The 23,182-nt window shown below is 35.8% G+C and overlaps 4 protein-coding genes across 5 annotated transcripts; 2 read left to right on the forward strand and 2 right to left on the reverse strand.

Moving 5' to 3' along the window:
* Nucleotides 1-1,035: 1,035 nt before the first annotated feature.
* On the reverse strand, nt 1,036-3,478 carry LOC130748514 (protein translation factor SUI1 homolog 1-like). The gene is made up of 5 exons (XM_057601745.1): nt 3,321-3,478; nt 2,857-2,943; nt 2,165-2,379; nt 2,029-2,082; nt 1,036-1,273 (listed from the first exon to the last, which is right to left on the reverse strand). Exons 2-5 carry the CDS (start codon nt 2,891-2,893, stop codon nt 1,229-1,231), a joined length of 351 nt encoding a protein of 116 aa, XP_057457728.1. The 5' UTR covers nt 2,894-2,943; nt 3,321-3,478; the 3' UTR covers nt 1,036-1,228.
* Nucleotides 3,479-5,023: 1,545 nt separating this feature from the next.
* On the reverse strand, nt 5,024-11,081 carry LOC130748704 (uncharacterized). The gene is made up of 6 exons (XM_057601946.1): nt 10,924-11,081; nt 9,738-9,821; nt 9,447-9,544; nt 9,159-9,258; nt 5,870-6,052; nt 5,024-5,284 (listed from the first exon to the last, which is right to left on the reverse strand). Exons 2-6 carry the CDS (start codon nt 9,792-9,794, stop codon nt 5,162-5,164), a joined length of 561 nt encoding a protein of 186 aa, XP_057457929.1. The 5' UTR covers nt 9,795-9,821; nt 10,924-11,081; the 3' UTR covers nt 5,024-5,161.
* Nucleotides 11,082-11,377: 296 nt separating this feature from the next.
* Nucleotides 11,378-16,681, forward strand: LOC130748455 (uncharacterized). Its single transcript, XM_057601673.1, has 8 exons — nt 11,378-11,615; nt 11,700-11,755; nt 12,339-12,501; nt 13,473-13,561; nt 14,718-14,850; nt 15,317-15,409; nt 15,758-15,860; nt 15,950-16,681. Exons 1-8 carry the CDS (start codon nt 11,427-11,429, stop codon nt 16,312-16,314), a joined length of 1,191 nt encoding a protein of 396 aa, XP_057457656.1. The 5' UTR covers nt 11,378-11,426; the 3' UTR covers nt 16,315-16,681.
* A 1,963-nt stretch (nt 16,682-18,644) lies between these two features.
* Nucleotides 18,645-22,646, forward strand: LOC130749103 (F-box/LRR-repeat protein At4g14103-like). Of its 2 annotated transcripts, none has more exons than XM_057602390.1 (4): nt 18,645-18,839; nt 19,822-20,792; nt 20,923-21,078; nt 21,178-22,645. In XM_057602390.1, exons 1-4 carry the CDS (start codon nt 18,749-18,751, stop codon nt 21,451-21,453), a joined length of 1,494 nt encoding a protein of 497 aa, XP_057458373.1. In that variant the 5' UTR covers nt 18,645-18,748; the 3' UTR covers nt 21,454-22,645. The 2 variants fall into 2 exon arrangements, with proteins under 2 accessions (XP_057458373.1, XP_057458374.1); XM_057602391.1 differs by lacking the exon at nt 18,645-18,839 and adding an exon at nt 18,874-19,140 and having other exon boundaries at nt 21,178-22,646.
* The last annotated feature ends 536 nt before the right edge of the window (nt 22,647-23,182 follow it).

Consider the following 23,182-nt stretch of genomic DNA (forward strand, 5'->3'; position numbering starts at 1 on the left):
AATTGGGTTTCACCAAGTACCATTTAGGCCACCGGTATATATAGTTAATCAAAACAAGACTGAATTAATATGAAGTTTAGGTTAAATGAAATTATAAAATGAATATATAACAAATATTCAAAAGAAAATTCATTTAATATCAGAAATACGTTCTATACATGTAATATTTTTGTTCCTTTAATTTTCGAAGGTAATAGACGAGTATAAAAACATTGTGAAAAAAGAAGTATATCAGTGAAGGATGAACTAGTTTTAACCAATTCAATTCTGGATAAAATAAAACCAAACCTCAGAGTCAGGATAACCGTATGGTAATTCAAACTCATTTCTAACCCACACAGAATCACCAAAGAAGACTACACTATTCTTCTAATGGTCCAAGATAAGTCCCGATTTGTATAATTTGAGAGGAAATCTTTAAGGGAGGTATATCATCAGTCAAGGCACTGATGGGTGTAAAAGGCTCTGACGCTTGCTGAGGAAGACAAATAAAGCCAAGGAAGACAAGGGTATGAAACCCTTCCATAATGTGAGGGTTTGGAACCCTTAAATTTTTAGAATATAAAGAAATAAAATGCAATTTAGATTAGTAATGGCTCTTATGTAGTTTTTGAAGAAAATGAGGGTGAAGCATCATCAACATCCCACCAAAGAAGAGGCAGCGAATGGTGTGGGGAAAGGTTTATGGTTTAGATTGGATAATTGATACTTTAACAGATGCCAATCATGCCAGATTATATGGCAACGGAATGATGTGTCAGCAATTTAATGTGACATGGCATTGATAAAATAGCATTCCGTTTGATACATCAACTACCTAAATTCACTTGAAAACAATAACAAAGACCAATTTCATCACTAAAAACCCCACTTTAGAACAATGAAGGACAAAAACCCAGATTTGAGCCTTAAAATTAGCTTCTAGAATTTGTATGGATTTCTCTCAACTTTTCTTTTTATTTCAAGTGACTGCATGAAAACTACGACCAATCAATCAGCTGTAGATGAATGCATCCAAATTTCAGACATGCAAAATGAGAGAATAGGACTACATTAAACTGTTTTTATATGTCTTAAAAACACACACATAGAGTATTATAAAACCCATAATCCAACATCACACGGTAGAACACCAAAACACACTAGAAATACCAGTCACATATAAACTCAGATCATCTATATGCCCAGCACAAAGGCAGTTAAGCTTGACCCTTAAGTTCCAAGCTGCTCAGAAACCATGAATCTTGATATTATCCTTCTTCACGATACCAGCCTGTTCACATTCACAAAGTGAAAAAGGACCAATAAGACCAAATTATCCAGATACATTTTCTCCCATAATACTGGAGGTATGAACCAATGTTTAATTATCATTATGTGGCAGAACAAGTATAATCAGCTTTCTACAATGTTACATAAAGACTGCACAACGTTATATGAAGACCCCAATTATTTTCCCAAAGTAAAGTTGAATCGGTTCCAACCATGACTAGTTCAAAATAAAGTTAATTCTCTTCGTTGCAGAATAGCTAGGAATACTTTTAAGGTCTAATTTATATAACTCCAGCATATTGGGTATGGGCAACCCACTGCCCACTCAAATCCCATTCACCTTACTCAGAAAAAGGCACATAATAATTTTTAACTGCCAAGTTGTTTGTCAAAAGAATAACCAACGAAGATTGCGAACATCCAAATGACTTCTGAAGGAATTTTAAAAAGATATCCAGTCCCTAAAAAAACCGCAGCTAGAGACACAGTCAAGAGTTTAAGTATGTTTGGATAAGAGTTCCAAACTCCAGAATTGCTTACACAAAGACAAAACCAGTCAGGGCATATGAAATATTCTCAAACAGATTTGAAACATGCACTAATTCTCTCAAAGAGGCTTTCCAATATTTGGCCTTTCAAACAACAATAACATACACAGCAAAGCAAAAAGAGAAAGGAAAAAAACGATAATTAACATGGAGAAACTAATTAGGGAAGTATACTTGCTGCATAACACAAAGATAAGGTGAGAGATACCTGGACTAGGAAGGTAGAAACATTCTTCCGCTGATCACCTTGAAGTTGGATAACCTACACCCAGAAACACATGTTACTAAAAGCAGCAAGGGATATATCATGGTTTAACATGAGTATGTCAAGTGTCAACACAAACCTGTCCAAGTTCTGGGTCCTGAACAACTGTACCATTGCAACAGAACTCTTTCTTAAGGTCCTTCAGTATCTTGTTATAGCTGAATTCTTTCTTCAATCCCTGAACAGTTGTCAGGCTTTTCCTGCCATTCCTCTGCTGCACGCGGATATGCACATAGTCCTTTGTCCCAGCACCCCCAGCACCCGACTCGTCAACATTTGCCTCAGCAAAAGGATCTACGAATCAGCACACATCATTTTAGACTACAATCATTATACCTAATTCATATAATCAGAGTAGCAGCAAGCAATAACCAAGCCTAACACATTGGAAAAGGTGCACAACTTCAAGACTTAAACGAATAAAGTGCATAAATGTCATATTTAGCTGGCCCCGTATGGGAAAACAGCTTAATTAAGCGCTTATGCGCTTATGCTTAATCATAAGCTATTTTAAAAAAATTAAAAAAATTGAAAATAAGCTATATATATATATATATAAGCATAAGCTCTTTTTCATAAGCTATCCTGAGTAGCTTGTGAAAATAAGCTCAAAACAGCTTATGGCCCAGCTTATGGCCTTATGGTAGGCCATAAGCTGTTTGCATAAGCTCTCCCAAACACTTGCACAACGTATGCTATCAGATAAGCTCAAATAAGCTCTCCCAAACGGAGCCATAAACACCAAATACTTTTCAGGAAGTCCCAACATACCGAAGGCAGTAGGAATCTGAGCGTCTAATTCAGACATAAAACTTAATTCTCCGAGACAGACGATCCAACCAAACAAATAGCTCAAACCTGAATTCACCATCAACAATAACATGTTAGCAGAATTGCTATAACAACACACTTCAGATAAATACAAAATTGAAAGAAAAAAAAATATCCATCATCTCAGTCAAATCAGAATAATATTCCAGAAACCATGGCAAAGAGCACAGAAAACGTAAAATCAAACATGGCAGATGAAGCAAATTCAATTCAACGTTGATACAGAATACCCTAAAATCCCAATCAGAACCAAATCAACGATTGCTACCTAAAATACCTAATCAAATCCCCAAAAAAAAAACACGTTCCGAAGGGAAATTGAATGAAACTGAAAAGTATTGAAAGATCGATGGTGAAACAACAAAGGCAAACCCTAAAATTGAAGATGATGAGAGATTGAATACCTGATCCAAGATTCAGGGTTTCGAAGGGTGAGAAATTGGGTTGAGAACCGAAACCCTAAATTGGATTAGGCTGAATGAACTGAAACCTGTGTCGCTGTCTCTGTCTTCGACTCGGTGAGGTGTGTGAGATAGTGTTTGAGATTTTGGAAGGAAAAGATATTTATTTATGTTGAAAACGCAAGGTGCACGTGATTGTCACGTGCGATGTAAGTGTGTAGTCGAAGCAAATGGTGATGATAATCTTTTATGAATTGTGAGTCGAAAGCTTCTTAATCGTGAGCACAAAAGCTACTTCGGCAATGTCTTTATATATTCTCTTTATACTTCCAAATCTTCTACGAGAGAAAGATAGTCGTTGGAGCGTGTTCTTCACAAAGATTCTAGTCGTTGGATCAAACGGTACTTTTTGTACTTGTGTCAAATGCATAGTACTGTTTGATGAAGATCTTTTGTCAAAAATATGTAGTCTGTCATATAGTAGATAGCATATGTCTGAACTTCTATCCGTTGGTGTGAAGATATGGTAATTTGATAGTGACACCAATGTCCTTTCACTTTTTGTAATGTACCATGTCAAATCATGTGATATTGTCTTTCAATACTTCTTTATGAAGTTACCTTGAGATCTTCTCCAATATGAACGTAAAGTTCATTCTTCAGACATTGTAGTTTACTTTCCACGATAGACGTTTTTCTTTCAGACGATCCTTCCGCTTCAACGTTCTTCCTTTCTTCAGACGATCTTCCTGCTTCGATCATTCTTCTTTCCTTCTTTCTATAGGTTATTTGGAACTAGACGATAACTTTTGACCAAATACTTGTAGCTTCTTGCTAGGAAGAGGCTTTGTCCATATGAAGCTTTGTCATATTAAGGTAGATCACTGTAGGCGTAGACGACAAGCTTTATTCCATTCCTTCTATGATAGAAAGAGGAAACTTTATTCTGATAACGTTGTATTTATTTCCTTGATCAATGTGTTTTGTAGAGTATCACGTGGTTCTTAGCACATGTCTTTCTCTTCAAGAATGTCAGAGAAAGTTCTTCAATTTGAACATGGTTATATCTTTCATAGTAATTTTAGAAACTAAGAATTAAAAAAAGCCAAATCATTCTCTATGAGTTTTTATTAGATATAAAAAATATTCACAAATTATTCAATTTTTAAATAAACGCTTTTAAAGGTTTTAGAATTTGTTGGGATGGACTACCCACTTGTTGTGATCTGCGACTGCGAGCCTTTAAGAGATCATTTCATGACCGCGATGTGGAAACACTTGGGAAACAAAAAAAATTGTATTTGATGAAATATTATGTAATTACAGTTTTAAAAGTTTTACTGAACAGTTTTTAACTTAAAGGAACTTAAGTAAAAAAAATTGAAAAGGGTGAAATGGCTTTTACTGATTTTATAAAGCTCTTAGAGCTTTAACTTAAAAAGTAGTTTTTAAGCCTAAAATAAGCAGGACCAAACACTACATTCTAAGTTCATAATAAAAAATGATCCAAATTGCAAGGAACGCCATAACTCATTTATCAATTACTAATGATAGTATACGGATATTTTACTTCACAAATCGGTTTGAATTGTGAAATATGTTAGCTAATCATATGCCTAATCAGTGAAACATCTGTATCAAGCCCAGAATAAAAAAGAACGAGGAAGACAAAAAGATCCACTTAAAAATATAGAGAACTCCCACTGTTAACGTCAATATCATATCATGATTTAATAAAAGATTTTCTACTGTATATGAAGTTTCATCAAAATGCACACAGCAAAAGGCAGAAAGATAATAATCTATTTGGGAAAAAGATGAGAACAACATTACAAAACAGAATACTACTCATCATCCTTGTAAGGATACTCTTCTGGAACTTGCTTGAGAAGTTTTACCTGCAACTCAAACACATCATCACCTCGAAGCACGTCACGTAACCAAGTGACCTCAGTCTTCATTGAAACCTGAATATAATGTAGAAATATCATGATTACTAAGGAAAGAGTGAAATGCGTTGTAGAAGACAACTATTATGCTTCACCTTGATACACAGCATGTTATGCCTCAGTTTCCTCTAGGATAAATAACTATCATAAAGTTGTTTTTCCAATTAAATTAGATTCAGTTCAGTTGTATAGGTTTAGACAAGCAAACATTTTGCCCTAAAGATCAAATTCTGTTTAAGTTAAACATGACTTCGTTTCTACATCCCTACAAGAGGAGAGCTAAACATTTGCCCTCAGAAAATAATAAATGAATTATAAAGAAAAGAATTGGCAACTCAAAGCAAAAGCTGATAAAAACTTTGTCGTTTTCCATATAAGGATACAAACCACACAAAAACATGGGTAATCAATTTCCTATTTGAGAAAAATACTCAAATTTCAGAAGACCGCAGCAGAAGACTATAGCAATCAAACTAATATACTTTCTTAGTTTCCCAAGTGTTGAAAGCGATAGCAGAAACTGATCAAAGAATTGATATCTTGAAGATTTATAGAGTAGAGGTAATGAGTAAAATTCGGTAATAAATAGGAACATAAACTTACCATATCTAAGGCTCCTCTAATGACTCCACTCAGGATGTTGCAGTAGTACAGACCTTGGCAGGTATCAGGAAGCTCAACAAAGTCTACCAAAGGATTATCCTCCAAAACAATACTGCAACATGTGCCTTCAGCATCCCAATTGGTGACAGATGCAGTAACACCGAGGAACATTTTAAAACCAACCTGTATAAAAGAAACATTAAGGTTGATAAAAATAAAACTCACCTTTTTTTGGTAAATGGTAAGATCTAAGGGCATGGCCAAACTTATCTCTTGGAAATATGCTTTACCAGTGTTGTTAATGGCGGATAGCGTCGCGTAGCGGCAAGCCCAAAAAGGGCTATAGCGCTATAGCGGGTAGCGCTACGGCCGCTACGCAGATTTTTTATATATATATATTACATATAATTATACTACATATATATATATATATATATATATATATATGTATGACTGCTCAAAAATGATAAATAGAATTGAAGTCTGAAATTATATTTCACTCATAATTAGCTACAAAAAGACATTAGTGATTAAAACAAAACTTTCTAGCTTGTAAGTAGACATTAGTGTTCTACTTCTAACTTCTAAAACCATGAACATCAAATGAAAGCTCATACTACTAGCTGCTAGTATACAAAAGGCAGCAATGTTCTAACTTATATAAACATAAATCATCAAGTGAAGGCTTCTTAATCAATCATCATCCTCTAGATAGAGGTCTTCCTCTTTATTGGCCACACTTCAAACCAGTGTTGTTCTGAGAAGGCCCAGAACCTCCAAACGACAGAAAACCTGCCGGAAAACCGCTGGAAGTGGTGAGGGTGTGGAGGAGAAGAAGAAGAAGTTTGAAGAGGAAGAAGGAGCGTGAGGTAAAAGATGAAGAAGAATAGAAGAGAAAGAAGCGTAAAAGAGAAAAGAGTTGTACGGTTTTGACAGAGGAAGCAAGGGGGGGAAGTGGGAAACAGCTGTAGAAATTTCATTAATTGAGGGGAAAAGACAATTTTGCCCTCATTTTTTTTAACCTAAGTAGGGTCAAAATCGGAATTTCGACTTCATCCCCTTCCCCAAATCAGATCGCGCCGCTATAGCCCCTAACCAGCCACGATTCCAGCCGCGATTGCGGCCGCTACCACCGCGACGCGATTCCCGCACCGCTACGGCCACCGGCGTCGCGCCCAGCTGCCGCTCCGCCACGCAGCGCCGCGATAGCGGCGCTATAGCCCGCTATTGACAACACTGTGCTTTACTAGTAATATAATTGACAAACAAAGAAAAATGCTGATCCACAATCAAGTGGCAACACATAGCCCACCCTTGTAAAAGTAAAAATGTGCGACAGTTTCCCAACTGTTTCAGACCGAAATTAAACATCAAAAGCCAAACCAAATATAACATGTGACTATGCCAGGGAAATCTAATTAAACAGATATGAAAAGAACTCCAAATATGATCTCAAGGACAGCAAATAAAAATTGGCCAAAACAAACTTTGTTTGATGGTTAGTATAATTTGAAAAAGAGTCAGTGTCCAACAGTGTCAGCAAAGGACTTGGATAAAGTTGACAAGGAAAGACACCATATTCACAGAGATAGGAAAAATTATCACAAGACTTAAGTCACAATTCTTTAAGTGGTTGAACTTATACAGTGCGCTCTATAATCATAGCATTTAATGTTAATTATGCATATTGTGAGGCTACATCCAGAATAATTTAGGGTCCTTAGCTCTGTTTTCATATTCGGGCAACAGCATTCTCCAAACAGGATCAGTATTTCATCTGTCCTAAAGAAGTTCAATAACCCCCCCAAGTAAAAAATGCATTGTGCAGATTTGAATGCAAGCCAACTACAAACTCACAAGAGTGAAATTATGAAAATTCTACGTTGTTGTTGCCTCCTCTACTGCATAAAATCTATTGATTTAAATTCACATATATTCATAAGAAAATATTCATTTCACAAATTGATCAAACCATTAACCGATTTCTTAATAGGAGTTCTGTTTCTGAGGATGTAACAGATGAAACTTTTTGTATTATATGATTAAAGCATGGAAAAAACTGAAATGATAAAAGAATTACTTGTTTAATGAGAAGAGAAAATAAGAACAAACTTATGAAACTTGTCAGTTTAAGATCTAGCTTCATTTAAATAGTTTAAAGAGAAAACATAACATTAGATTGCAAGTTATTTTTTTGGCATTGACTTCAAAACTGAATAGAAAGATAACTCTTAATGCATCGCAAAAAGTCCAACCTCCAATGCCCATGCATATGATATCATTATATTATAAGAGATCTTAACAACTGAAGCCATAGAAGTACACGAACATAATTTTTGCTTTTATGGGTTATCTTAACGAGTGTTCTACTCATTCTAAAATTCTCCTTCACTAGTGTTCACAAGAATGTAAATTTATACTATGACATACATGTTATAGACATTATACAAGAGTTATGACATCCATGTGATAGACATTATACAAGGGCTCACATATAATATGTTAGGTACAGAAGGCACTTGAACAAATGTTCAACTTTTACACAACAAGGTCTCTTATTTTCCACATAAAATACAAAAGGTAGTGATTCTACTAACTTTGTAGCTGACAACAAAATTTTGTCAGTTCTTAGGTACTCCCAGTGAAAGACACATCTCTTGCACCCAGTTAATTTGTGCCACATCAACACGGTTTTCTAGTTAGACTGTCAGAGAACCAAAGATATTTTATCGTGACACATTAGAATCTCTTTCCAATCTTCTGAAGAACTCCTAGCTTAAGCTAAGTAATGAAACTTGATTTCTCTGCCTACTGTATACTTGAAGGTATTTGATTATATGACAAGGATACCTTTATCCTAGAACCAATACACTTAAGCTCTATTTAATAAAATTTTACTATTTAACAAGAATGTGGTCAAGAAGTTGGTAGATGAACTATTACAAAAATAAATTGTAACTTCACCGGGCTGCAATTTTTTAATAGGTCAATTGATTAAAAAAGTTTTTAAAATCATCTCTACCTCATGATTTTGGCAACGACTGCAGGCAGTATGTTTTCCAACATAAAATAACACCTTGAACACTCGAGTATTCAACAAACCACTCAAACCTACGTTCATACCTTTTTAACACTGGAACTCTCCAACAAAAGACAAAGAAAACCAAAACAAAATATGATCATTTGAGCGTTCGAAGTCCCACAGCAAAATGAAAAAAATTACTAATCAAGAAAATTAAGGAGACAATAGCAACACAGATTAAATGAAGCATAGCCTTAAACACAATACCTTTGCAATCACATCGGTAGTCTCTCTGAAATCAACGCACCTCGAGACATTAGATTTAGCTAAAAACTCATCAACCAAACGGATTCCAATGTTATAACCCCTGAAAATACCAACCAAACAGAAGAATTCACATCAGTGAATATAAGTGACAATAATAAGAACATACACTGAACAATTGAACTAGAAACCCCCAATTAGACACGAAAACTAATTTTAAAAGATCAGAATATACATGTAACAGAAATATTGAATTAAAAAAAAGAGATAGAGAGAGATTAAGAATTGCACATTTGATCTAGCTGCTTGTTAACCTCCTCAACCTCTTCCAGATCCGTGAGCAATTGACGCACAATGGCCCCATATGTCAAAGTAAAAAGCTCTGCATTCTGCACAACCCAAAATCAATTTCTAATGCAAGAGGATACTATGAATTTGGATTGATGATTCCATTAAGTTCAAATCAAATAAAAGTGAAAAATTAATATTGGTGTGAAAATGGGGGAAAGTGGGACTTTGAACAGTCTAATTTTCTTGGGGACCAAACAGAGCATAATGAGGGTTTTGGATTTGATTGCTTACAACGCGTTCAATGTTAGCAAATATCGCATCGCCAGATCGAGGTGCTACAGGAGCCATTGATGGAGATCACTCAGCTTTGCTTTGCTGCATAAATAATAAACTAAAGGTATTCAAACATGGCAGAAATGAAACAGATTCAATATTTATTTACACTCCCCACAATTTAAAAACCTATTTCAAGATCAAGATCTTGAGAACAAAAAACCAAAATATTTTCCTATATACAGTTTGCCTAAATATTGATACAGTAAACGTGTGTCTGCATTTATGTGGACATGAATGTGAATGTGCTTTCAGTCCAATCCTTCAACTCAGATTCATTGGGAAAAATGCCTTGGAATTCCCCAAACAGGCATTGTGGATGGTTGAAACACAAAAACAAACACAGGTTAAGTCAGTAATTAACCATGGAACTAGTTATAGTGGCTAGTCTAGCGACTATATCAGTAAAAATTATCAAAAAAAAATCCTAGTGTAAAAAATCAGTCGACCAAAATTACTGTGAAAAAAATAAAGAATCGCTCCTTCAGAACCAAATAAAATTGATGGGGAAGAGACTATCAAATCTTATGAAAAAGTAACCGTTTAGAATAACCGTTTAGACTTTAGACTATCAAAAATTGATAAATCAAAGCATTTTCATTAGCATTGCGGTCTAAGATCAAGTAACCGTTTAGACTATCAAATATTGATAAATCAAAGCATCTTCATTAGCTAAAACTTCCTCAGAAGCACCAAATATACAGGGAAAGGATATTATCATTGGGTCGACGGAAATGAACATAAAGGGGGTGGGTGGGACTATATGAAACCCAATTAGAATTAACAGTTTCATCAATTGAAGCATGGTGTGCCACATAATATAGTTTATTGCAGAAAGTAATCAAGTTAGAATATTCAAGCATAGCACACTCGCTAAAAATGCACATACATAACACAACCTTTACAAGTGTAAGCAATAGCATTCTAGTATTTTTAACACAGTCACAAAGGAACTTCCATTTAGAGAAACAGAAAATAAACTTTCTGCAACCAAAAAAATAAATAACAGTAAAAAAATAAATCAGAGGTGATTTCACACTTAGAGGTGCGATTGAAAACGCTGAATTCACACATATATGTGTGGTGGCCTTGATCTGTACAGATCGCACTCCACAATTGAAATCACGGGATCTAGGATGCTTACCGTAGCCCAGAGGAACCGTGCGTGGCAGCTGCTGGCGGAGGAGCACCGTGGCTGGGCGCGGATGGCAGAGAAAGATGGGTTTGGGAGAGATGGTGTGACTGTGTGCAGTGCAAGGGGAGAGAGCGCAGAAGGTTAAGGAATTCTCCCTTTAGCAAAGTTCTTAGACCATTGGATTCATCCAACGGTCTGGATATTTCACTCATTAAAAAAGATAAAAAAAACTCACGTGACATTTTCTTTTCTTGAAGCCAACAATATATTCATTTACCCGACAGGGGTGGTAGCTCAGTTGGTAACGTAGACTGTGCGGGAAAAGCACTCGCGTTGGAATCTTCACACAAAATATTCTGTAGAGCTTAACTATGACTAAATCCTGAATCTGCCGGCATCTTTTAGATGACCGGATACCGGATATTTATATATAAAAAAAACCAACAATATCATCAGCATCATCTTCAGCTCACAAAACACAGTTTGAGCAACGAAATTCCACCAACCAACAAATGCTAATGAGTAGTTCCTGCCAAGTTCACATGTCATTTCGCATTCTACAATTTCCATGCTCAAAGCTACCCAACATGCTTCTCTTCCTTCACCTTCGTCCCAACACAAACTCTACCTTCTTCCCCTCATCAACCATTCTCTGCTCATCTCTCAGCGACGACTCGTTTTCAATCCCTAAACCAACCCAGGTACACACTTTTACACCTTTTACCTTGAAAATCTAATCAAAATCATTTTGTTGTGTGGGTAATGTGATGGTGTTCTTGCAACAGTTGGGTTACACTCCTCCAGAGGACCCGTTTGGACTCGACGTGGAACTCAAACCAAGGTCTCAATTTTTCAATTTTTGTTATTCATAAATGAGTAGTTTTATATGACTGAATTTCGATTCTTTGCATTTGCAGTGGCATTGTAATGAAAAAAAGTATGATGTCTATCTAATATTGTAATACCCATTGTTTCAATTTCAAAAAAAATGCATATTATGATTTGAGTGGTGTTGGTAAGAGTACTCAAGCCCTGTTTGGAAGAGCTTATTTGAGCTTATCTGATAACATAAGCGCTTATGCCTTATGCCAGTGTTTGACCTACCATGAGCTGTTTTGAGCTTATTTTCATAAGCTACTCAGGATAACTTAGGGAAAAAAAGCTTATGCTTATATATAGCTTTTTTCAATTTATTTCAATATTTTTTTTAAATAGCTTATGAATAAGGGTGATTTGAGCTGCTAACATAAGCGCTTATGACCATAAGCGACCATAAGCGCTTATGACCATAAGCGCTTATGACCGACCATAAGCGCTTAATTAAGCTGTTTTCCCAAACGGGACATGTTGGAGATTTTAGGGAGAAGGGTGATTCCTTTGTGCAGAGAGTGAGTTTAATAAATTTCAATTTTTTTTTATTTCAGCAAAGCTAACTCTCAAACACAAGAACCAAGGTCCTGGTTTGGTCCCAATGGACAGTATATCAGAGAGCTACCTTGTCCAAGCTGCCGAGGAAGGGGTTATACTCCTTGTACTGAGTGCGGGATAGAAAGATCAAGGTCAGATTGTCCAAAATGTATTGGGAAGGTACTTTACTTTCTTTTGCAGTTATATTTGTTCACTCAATAAGACAGACTTTCAACTTGATATTTGGAGGGTTTTATTTTATGAGTTCGATCATTTGTGCCATGAATACACTAATTCCACTAAAAAGCTAGGATCATCAAATTTCTGTACATGTGTCAGTCATACATATACTATTTCCATTTAGGATACCTTGAAATTAACAGCGTGTTTCGTTTTGAGTCTGGTATACTCAAAGAATCGATTCTGGTCTTACCAAAGCAACTAATAGTTGCTTCATTCTAACTTCATTTTAGCCATGCGTGATTTTAGTTGTGTTTTCCGAACACACTAACTCATTATAAACTTGAAATTCACTTTAAGGATGGAATGCATGAGCTTTTACTTCTTTCCTCTGTGCACTCACAAGGGAAAAATTCACATTTAATCGACATGATAATTTGACATTGTTGGTAGCTCCTTTAGAAAGAAAGTCATAGAGTGCTTCATGGGTCGACCATGTCAGTCAGCACCTAGGGAACTAGACTCATTAAATAAACAGCGTGAAATGCTGAAAGCCTTATCTCTTACAGTCCTTTTTAATTGAACTGATTTCCATGGGCCATGAAACACTCTCATTGCATATATTCAGTTTCATGGCTAAATGGCCCATATGCTTACAGACATACATTGATACACACACTCATACTTCAACATAGCTTGATGCCATGCCCATGTTGATGAGCCAGTTGCTAGTCATGTATTGTGTACTAAAATCACTGCTTACAATAAAAATCACTTGTTGAAGAAACCATTTCTTATTTAATATCTTAAGTTTTTATGACTTTCTATATTGTTGTTTACTGATTCTTGCTTGCTATTTCCTAATATTTACATCAATTGTGAAAATATTAAATAAGATATAGAACATTATATTTATGCAAATAGTCACTTTGTTTTGATTTTTTTTGTCCTTTCGGTCTTCATGTAAATAGGGTATACTGACTTGCCACCAGTGCTCTGGAGATTGTGTCATATGGGAAGAATCAATTGATGAGCAGCCATGGGAGAGAGCCCGTTCTGTGTACTTTTTAACAAACTTAGTTTGTCTTTCTTACTATTCTTATCTTCTGTTAACTCCTTGGGCCTTGGCAATGTTGTTAATACTTTTTACATGGTCATGTTTATGTTATACAGTTATAGTAAATACACGTAAATGCAAATAATTTCCAACTCTAGCTATCACAAGCACAAACACTTCCAAAAGTAGCAGTCAATCTATTGGACAAGTTGAGTACTTATGTCATACACATGCCAGACACTTGTTTGACATGACAGTCCACATCCTAATATGACACCTTGAATTTTATGTCACAATATGAAATGCCCATGCTTCTTAGTTTTAGTTTTTCTCCCATGTCAAGCCAATATTGTTTAAAAATATTGCTGCAGAAAAGGTTCAGCAATATACCATATATTATAAAGTAGTATGATATAACATTCCTTTGCAATCTATCTGAAGAGATCAATTTCTACCCTTAATATCTTGAATATGAACGCAAACTGCTCAGGTGGCTGTTTCCATATTCACATTATTTTATGATGGTTTTCTTTGTTTTCCCTTGTGTAATGCATGTTTGTATCTTTTCATCATCTTGTGGATAGGAGATTATATCAGAATATGCTGTTGAACTGCTATAACCTGGCATTGCTACTCTACATCCCTTCACTTGTATATTGAATTCTGAAATTTGGTGATCATTTTTCTGTTAATAGATAATCATGATTTAGCCATGTAAAATGTTAAACATGCTTCAATTCCCATAATAATATTGTATATTTTCTTTCAGAAGGAACTAGACCAACTTTTTGGTATGGGTTATAACATAGCAGTTTCTGTTGCGGTATTAAAAAAAATCTTGTGGTTTTCATATATTATTATTATTATTAACCATGGACGAGCAAGCACCTGGGTCGGGAGCTTCTGGTTTTTATTGTGTATAATTGGCTTGAAGTTAAATCTGTGTGAAGTGTGAACTTAGCAATATGATGTGATAAAATTCTTATTATCTTATATAATGGTGGTGTATGTTGGTAACATAGTTGATAAACGTACAAGTTTAGTGTATAGTTTGTTATGCTTCTAAATCTTTGAATTATACAGAAATGGTTTTTGACCTTTTGTCTTTGGGGCATACAGAACAATTTCATCACGGGTTTTACTGTTTAAATTTTCTCAGCTCCCCGCTTAAAGTGATGGAAGATGAGGAAGTTGACAACTTAGACATAAAGCTAGATGTGAAAAAAAGGTCCAAGCGTGTTTACCAGTCGCCACCACCTGAAGTTGGATTAAAGATCAGTCGCTCATTAAAAGTTAGTTGGATGCTTAACCACCTCACTCAATATGCTTGTTTCTAATTGTTATAATGCATATGTTTTAGATGAATCACAGACGTTGAGCGCATTAGCTTGCTCCATTCATCGATTGATATATGACATGCATCATGCATGCACATGGACACTCAAAACAGACAGAAAGCGAGAGAGCATGCATCTTTGCGTTGAATCAAATTGCAATATGTGTAGTTTGATACAATGAGAGCTAAGTTGATTAGAGTGCTTCTTGTCATGCAGAAGTAGTAGTAATTTCATCTTGTGCATGGACCGATCATGACAAGTATGTGTAGGATAGAGGACTTTTATCATTGTGTAATGATTTAAATTTGATGCACTGTTTTATTTTTCCTTCTGTATTAATATGATAAACTGAGAAAGAGGATTTATAGATGACATTAAGGTTTCAAAATTTAAATGTTTTTGTTTAGTTGAATGCTTGCAGAGTCTCAATGCTAAGACTGGTTTATTTAGCAACCGAATGAAGATTATCCACCAGGATCCCATGCTTCAAGCACAGCGAGTGGCTGCTATTAAGGTTTAAAATTCTATAACTTGTATTTCATTTGAAGTTGAACCTGGTGATTTTGAAATGATAATTTTTCTCAGTATTATGAAAGGATTGCTCCCTTCATATTAATTTTAGTTGCAATTTTCTTCACAATATCTATTTTATAGATTGACATTTAGGATTCACTTGATTTGATCCATGAAGATATATCAAGAAAATAAAACATGACACCAAAATAACTATTCTTTGTGTTTATTTTTCTGACACATGTAGGAAAAGAGTAAACACTCATTTTCGTCATCCAATGATATACATGACATCACTTTACTATACTGAAAATTCTGCACAATGAATATTTGCTTTTCATGGATGCAGAAAGCCAAGGGAACTGTTGCAGCAAGACAACATGCTTCCAAAACTATGAAAGTTTTCTTTAGTGATCCAATAAACCGTCAGAAAAGGAGCTTGGCCATGAAGGGTAATTTTTTATATCCCTGCATCCATGACTTAATTGCTGGTAGGCATGGTTGAAGTTCTGGCTCCTTAGCTTTTACCCTTCTAATGCAGGAGTGAAGTTCTACTGCCAAACCTGTGGACGTGAAGGGCATAGGAGGCACTACTGTCCAGAACTCAAGGATAGTTTGATTGTTTCGCAATTCACGTGTAGTGTGTGCGGGGGAAAAGGCCACAACAGAAGAACATGCAGAAAGTTGAAGATAAGCCATAACAATGGGGGAGTTACAAATCACCATCGGTGTAAAATATGTAGCCAATATGGCCATAACCGCAGGACATGCCCTCAAGTTGTCTCTAATAAAAGGAGAGACATAACTTCTCGAAGAGCATACAAGTGCCGATTGTGCCAGAAAGAGGGACACAATATTAGGACCTGCCCTGGTAGTAGAGCTATTACTGAACATCCTCTGGAGTAATAATCCTACTTGTAACACAAGCGTCTGAACCTAAATCTTATTGAGGCCATTAATTTGAACATACAATGCATTATATAATTTGCTTATTGAGTAATACAGACTAGCCAAAACTCAGGCAGAATTCAGCTAGGTATTTAAGGGTGGTTGTTGGATAAGATGGCAGGGGTCGTGTTCATGTATTCAAGAGTCTTCACCAAATTCTGGTTAGGGATAGAAAAATTACCCACAAGTCGATACGTGCAATTTGTGAGATCTACACTTAGGGACTGAAATCTCCTGTTCCGTAAATTTCTGATTGCCATTCTTTGTGGCCATTTCAGAATTTCCTTTTTTCTCCTATCTGTTGAATAAAACCTCAGAGTTACAATCTTTTGGACATTCAAATCTTTGCTTTTGTATTTAGTTCTGTGATTGTTTATTACCTGTAAGTTGATCCCTCAGTGACACATTTGAGATGTGCTCAAATACAATGAATACTATGCTTATGGATTGGGGAGGGTCTTGATGAGTAACGACAGTGTCCTAGAAACTCTCTCCATATTCGTATGTCTCAAATTGGGTAATACCTCTAAGTGCTGCATAATGCTATTGGGCAAACCCTTGCGCTATATTTTTATACAATTAACCAGGACCACAGGGCCATCTCTGAGCCAACCTTTATATGGCTGTCTAAATATGGTATTAAATGCCTGTGGGTTCCATCTCATTATAAGTATGAATCCATAAAATTTGCAGAAATCCGTTTACTTGTCCTTGTGATCCTTCTTCCATAAGATATGGTTCTGTCGAAGCAATCAAAAAAGTCTTTGTTATTCCTTCACTCTGTCTAAATCCTAATTGTGATTTAGGTAAGCACGCTTTGGGACTGGAACCCCTAATCAAGTGGCGATTTATGCAGTTTTAGCGTTTCATTTTTTAAAAATGCTTCCAACATTGAGAAGGACAATGTCGCGGATCAAGTGTTCCTTGCCAACATGGAAGCCGCTTTCAAAGCCCATCCACTTTGGTCTAGCCGCTTTGAGTAGGAGCTTGAAAATGCCGACGAAGTCAGTTTCTCTTAAACTCTACTAGTTTTTAGGTTACAAAGCGAAATTGAGGACAAATATGGGGTTGTGGACGAGACCATATAAATTGAACTTTGAACTTTAGCATTGGCCCATCCGACGCTAAGTTTTGATTTTGAAACATCGTCGGCATATGGACGCTATCCATGGGGTCTCTTGATCTAAGCCTCCTACTTAGGGTCGGTTGTAGGCCTGCAGTCGACGTTAGGTCACAAACAACATAGTGTCAGTATGTATGAGATGTAGAGTAGGCATAGCCAACGCTATTTAGCATCGGCGGGTTGAGGCTAACTTTTTAGTAACAAAATTCTTATTTCGACTATTTGCGTCTACTTTACGTTAATTAGATTGGTGCTACGCTGATGCTAAACTAAGCATTTGTTTATTGTCATCGGGTAAGCATGATTTGACCCCTTTGTTGGAAGTAGGAAAACTGATGTTGAGGATATGAATTGTAGTTTTGATGCTTAGTTCTATTTGTGATCTATGTATCTGTTCTATTGCTATAACTTGTACTAATTATGTGTTGTATGCGAGTTTTAAGCACCCCTTATGCTTAATTTTAATACAATATAACTTATCAAAAAAAAAAAGGTAAGCATGATTTGACCATAGCGTCACCTTGCCAAAATTATTCCTAACATGTGACTCGAAGTGTCTTTTACTTGTGTCTCACCACATTCCATCACTCTTACACTAGAGTTAAGCAAGGACGACATTAACCTGAACCACAAGTCAGTATCCTTTGGTAGTGGTTTGAACACAAACTAAATCACTAATTTACACAAATTATATTATTTATTCATTCAATAGTAGTTTGGTTGTATTATTTTATTTTAGATATTCAGACGCTACTAGTATCTTATGTCCAGTAAAATTTTAGTTTTTAGACAAACCTCATCAAGGAGATTTATTTGCGCTTTTACCTAGGAATGAGTCTATGCTGGTCTTCTCAACATGTCACTAACGCTCTGTCAGGTAGTCTAGGGGTGAAAGTGCTTTTTCTTCTACAATTTTTTTATTAAAAATATTGATTATTTTTTAAAGAATGGTAAACACATATTTTTGGCCCCAGCCATTAGCCAACCATATGAGCTCCCAGTCTCCCACCATCTCACGTTGATCATTAGATTTGACACCTCACTCATTAGAAATATCATCCCACTTACGGAAACTCAGTTTCCGAAATATTTCGGAAATAAAGTTTTCGAAGCTCTTTTTCACTCAAAAGTGGGGTGTTACATGTATTTTACACTACAAATCACGAATTAATTTCGGAATCTAAGATTCCGAAATAATTCGGAACTTGAAAATCCGAAAATTGAGGGTGTGAAATATAATGGTTGGGGTGGCAAATCCAGCTCTCTCTCATGTTCCTTTTCCCTCCTTTGTACTCCTTTTTACCCCTTCTTCTCTTTCAGTGTTTGATAGTTGATACCCACTACACACACTCGCTTTCAGGTATGAACCACTTCCTCGCTCTCTGATTTTTCACGATAAAGCAAACTTCGATAATTTCATGATTTTCTCTTTCTGATCACAGATTTTTGCTTCAGTTACTTGTTTTATGCCTCTTCTTGCATTTGAATCTGACCAAATATATTTAGGGATCTGCTAAAATGACAAATGTTGTAGTCTCTTCCATACAATTGTGTAGTTCATATGAATGAATGAATGACCATTCGAATTAGGGTTTCTTTATGTTTCTTGCTATGTTTTTTCCTCTCAATTCAAACCTTGTTGGGATGCAACACAATTGACTGTGAGTGATCCAATACGCTATTATGTACACCATTACTCAAAAAGCCACGTTTATTCTCTGTTTTTTTTTTTAATTTTTTTATAGGCAAATGTTAGTTGTTAGTAATGTTAGTGAATTAGTCCCTCCTCAGGGTTCAAAAGGTTCAAACCCTGGACCCTTCATCCTTCATCCCGCGGCCCAACCCGTATGTTCCCTAGCTCTAACCACTTGAGCTAACCCTCTGTGTAACAAAAGGATAGGAACTTGGCTATTGGGGAATTAGCTTATTAGGATTTAATGTTTGTACACCGTCAGTGTAAACATTCTTTACACATACACTCAATTGTTTTCTGTCACATCTGAAATTAAAGCTTTTAATTTAAATAATAATGAAATGTAACTGTTAGTCTTACGTGGCACAAAGTGATTGGATGTCGTGTAAAAAAAAACTACACTGACGCTGCATATCCATTACAACTCGGTAGTCAGTTAATAACAAACTTCGGTTTTAACTGAATTATTGAACTTTTCATTAGTGACTTGTATAAATACTGTGATCAATGAGAATATTTTCACTTTGTTCATTTCTGTTTCTGCACTGAGTCTCAATACTTGCCTATTAATTGGATCTATATTTCATCATGCTAGAAGATTTGACTTGTGACTTGTCTGCTTGATAATTATACTTTTTTCATCCATTAGGCACAGCAGGGGTTATGGCTGGTTTAATCTCATCATCACCTGATACACATAAGCTCCAAAGAAGTAATGTGGGTGAAATGAAGGATATGATCAGCAACTTACCTGATAGCCTTCTTCATTACATTCTTTCTTTGGTCCCTACCAAAGATGCTATACGAACTTCCATTTTGGCTAAAAGGTGGAAGTACTTGTGGACCTGCTTATCTGTCTTTGATTTTGAAAAGGATCGGTCATTTATCTGCATGAAAGAAGACCAAAGACAGAAATCTCTATATTGCCTCTTAGATCAAGTGCACAGACTACTTTATCATTCTAATTGTGTGAAAAAGCTCCGTGTCAATTACTTTGGAGTTGCCATTGATGCAGATCGAGTTAATTCTCTTATTTCTGCTGCAGTGAAGCACAAAATCGAAGAGCTTAAGCTTTACATACTTCTAAAGGCTCAGTTTGTGTTACCTCATTGTCTCTCAGCTTTTGAATCATTGAATAAGCTGGTTTTAGAACTGGGTTGTGCTCTAAATGTTCCTAGTGGCATTCACTTCCCTGGCCTGAAGAGATTAAAGCTTTCGTGTGTTAACTTTGCAAATGAGAAGTCAGTTCAACATCTTTTCTCTGGCTGCCCTGTCCTACAGAAGTTAACCTTGTTCAATTGTAATTGGTGGAACATCAAGCAGGTCGGCATTACAATTCCCACATTAAAGACATTAACCATCTTTTGCGACCGTTCTGATCGAGAGGATTTGCTCAATTCTAAAGTCAAGATTGAAGCTGTGAATCTTTTATACCTCAGTTGCTCAACCTATCTAATAGTAGACTTTGTCCTTGTTAACCTAGCCTCCGTAGTTGATGCATATATTGATGTTGGGTGTTGCTATCCATTATGTCCACAAATCTCTGGTCCCCGTGCATTTAAACTATTGAGTGGACTTGGTAGCATCAAATCTCTTAGACTATCAACTGATACTCTTGAGGTATGTTTAGTAGAACTGCTTGCTGATTGTCTTCATTTTTTAACTGTATAATAGCTATTAACATTGTTTGCCTTCAATTATGTGTTTATTATATTAATTTCAACTGATAATTTTTTTTCCCTTTTGCCAGTCTCTTTCATATGCAAAAAATACTCTCCATCTCCTTCCTTTGTTTGACAATTTGACTCATCTTGTTGTGGATTTGGGAAATTTTGAGTCCACTAATGAAGCACTAATGGAAATTCTCCAAAAGACACCTAAATTGGAAGTTCTTCATATTCCTATGGTACATCTTTTATCCTGCTTGAATACTTGCATTGCCATGTTTCAAGGCTAACAGTAGTATTATTTCTGTCCATTGATTTGTTCATTGAATCTTATGTAGGGATTTGACCCACAGATCTGCTTGGATGGTGAGGACTGGAGGTTGAACTCAGTACCTTGTTGTTTCAAATATAGTCTCAAATTATTCTCTATTTCAAATTTTGATGGGAGTGAAGCTGACATTCAGTTGCTGAGGTTTTTGTTAGAAAACGCCAGAGTTTTAGGGGAGATCCGGATATTCTGTTCTAAAACTTTATCTGCTGATTTGAAGAAGCAGGCTGAGATCAGCCGGTTGCAGCTTGTAGGCCTGGGAAGTTGTGTCATTAAGTTCCAGTAAATCTTCTTTCCTTTATTTAGTCTTATTTTGCTTCTTTTTTTCTTTCAAAAAGGTATTTATTTATGGACAGATGCTGATGTAACCTCATGACAAAGCTTGAATTGTGGTCAAATGAATTCGCTTTGCCTGGTTAGACTAAAACGACTGTTTCATGGTCTGGCACTTTGCCAAATGACTTAGTAAGTTATTGGAAATATTCATAATATTGGATGAAACTGACATGTTAAAATTTTCAGAATTACTAGTATTGCCTAGACCCATTGATCAATAGGAAGCCTCATCATAATCAGCTTTAGATTTTTTTTTTCCTAAGCAGCATTTTTAGGAAGTGTTCCAAAAACATTCCCTTCCTTGCCAGGCACCCTTCAAATTCAATTTTAGCTTGATAGAAGACCAGGGTACATATCTCACCATAAATAGTGCAACTACTTTGAGACAGCATTTTGTTTCTTGGACTTGCATGAAATAAGTGAGTTGCAGAGGAATACATAACAGCCTGTGGTGGACTTTCAAGTGTCCACACAACTTTCCCAATCTACATCCGCATAACCATTAATGTTAAGAGAGGGGTTAGAAGGAGCACCCTTAAGGTGTCTAAGTATATGGAATAGCAACAGCATGAAGTTGTGTAGGATTAGAACCGCGGGTTTACAGTCTATAAAGTGGTGGTTTGATACAATCTCCCCAGAAATGCAAGGGATTATCAGATTGAAAATAGAGAGATCGAGCAACACAACTAAATTGATGAAGGGTGCCATGAGAAGCCAGAAAATTAGTAAGGAATTCCTTTACATTTTCGGATCATAATTACTTTACTTTTGTATTGAACTGGGCTTCCACCATATTGAAATCCTAATTGAGAAATTCAGTGTATGTTTAGCTGGGATAAGACTATTGTTTAGGTTTATGTTAGACTTGAATAGATAAAGAACATTGTCCAAGCTACCTTCCCAATCATCTTTAGGGACTTCTGGCCCTCTATCAAGACAGAATTGTTAGTGAAGATGATGGAGATGTTATGGACAGTGAGAAGACAATTCACAAAATTAAGACTCGTCTGAAGACTAGAAATATGAAGGACATTAAGATTGTAAGTTTATTCTTTAACATTACTATACACAATATGTGCAACTTGAATTTTGCTATTATTTGGCAAAATAACAAAGGAACTGTTAACAGCAGAATAAGAAGTGGAACTCACACTTGTTCCCATCCACTTTCTCTTCCATATCATTTTCATTTTCACTACTTTATTCCTATCTTTTTTCTTATCATGTTATATATCATATCTCTTTCTTCTATTCTTATCTCTATGAGTGTGCGTGGATTGGACTTGAGGTATTGATGAACTATTTACTTCAAAGATTCAAATGTTACTGGGCCTTGTTGTCAAACGACAGTTGTCTCGGTGGCTACCTTAACTGTAACTATAATTTGAGCTCAATGCTTCAGGGCTTATTATTCATATAAAATGTCGTAAGTGGAAAAGATACTGGTGAAAGAAATTTTCTGATAATTAGGGGTTTCATCATTTGGATCGACCTGATCAACACAATAATTAATGTCAAACTAATATAATTGCTTAATATTTTTTTATTAATTTAAACTCAAACCAAACCAATTGCAATAAATTCAATTTTATGATTTATTGTTTTCAATTGAACCAACTTGATAAACTTCTTTTTTTCATATTTAGCATGTGCGTTTCCAACTTCTAAACTTTATTAGT

This window comes from Lotus japonicus, chromosome 3, assembly GCF_012489685.1.
Source record: "Lotus japonicus ecotype B-129 chromosome 3, LjGifu_v1.2".
Lineage (NCBI taxonomy): Eukaryota > Viridiplantae > Streptophyta > Magnoliopsida > Fabales > Fabaceae > Lotus > Lotus japonicus.

Bases quoted from the DNA above. Each gene is read 5' to 3' on its own strand.
- LOC130748514 (XM_057601745.1), bottom strand. From the start codon at position 2,893: ATGTCTGAATTAGACGCTCAGATTCCTACTGCCTTCG. The intron at 2,083-2,164 runs GTTTGTGTTGAC...TTCTGGGTGTAG, and splicing joins AGGACCCAGAACTTGGACAG to GTTATCCAACTTCAAGGTGA. The intron at 1,274-2,028 runs GTATCTCTCACC...GAATGTGAACAG, and splicing joins TTTCTACCTTCCTAGTCCAG to GCTGGTATCGTGAAGAAGGA.
- LOC130748704 (XM_057601946.1), bottom strand. From the start codon at position 9,794: ATGGCTCCTGTAGCACCTCGATCTGGCGATGCGATATTTGCTAACATT. The intron at 9,545-9,737 runs GTAAGCAATCAA...TGGGTTGTGCAG, and splicing joins TTGCTAACATTGAACGCGTT to AATGCAGAGCTTTTTACTTT. The intron at 6,053-9,158 runs GTATTGTGTTTA...TCTTTTATACAG, and splicing joins CTACCGATGTGATTGCAAAG to GTTGGTTTTAAAATGTTCCT.
- LOC130748455 (XM_057601673.1), top strand. From the start codon at position 11,427: ATGCTAATGAGTAGTTCCTGCCAAGTTCACATGTCATTTCGCATTCTA. The intron at 11,756-12,338 runs GTCTCAATTTTT...TTTTTATTTCAG, and splicing joins GACGTGGAACTCAAACCAAG to CAAAGCTAACTCTCAAACAC. The intron at 13,562-14,717 runs GTACTTTTTAAC...AAATTTTCTCAG, and splicing joins TGGGAGAGAGCCCGTTCTGT to CTCCCCGCTTAAAGTGATGG.
- LOC130749103 (XM_057602390.1), top strand. From the start codon at position 18,749: ATGTTCCTTTTCCCTCCTTTGTACTCCTTTTTACCCCTTCTTCTCTTT. The intron at 18,840-19,821 runs GTATGAACCACT...TTCATCCATTAG, and splicing joins CTACACACACTCGCTTTCAG to GCACAGCAGGGGTTATGGCT. The intron at 20,793-20,922 runs GTATGTTTAGTA...CCCTTTTGCCAG, and splicing joins TATCAACTGATACTCTTGAG to TCTCTTTCATATGCAAAAAA.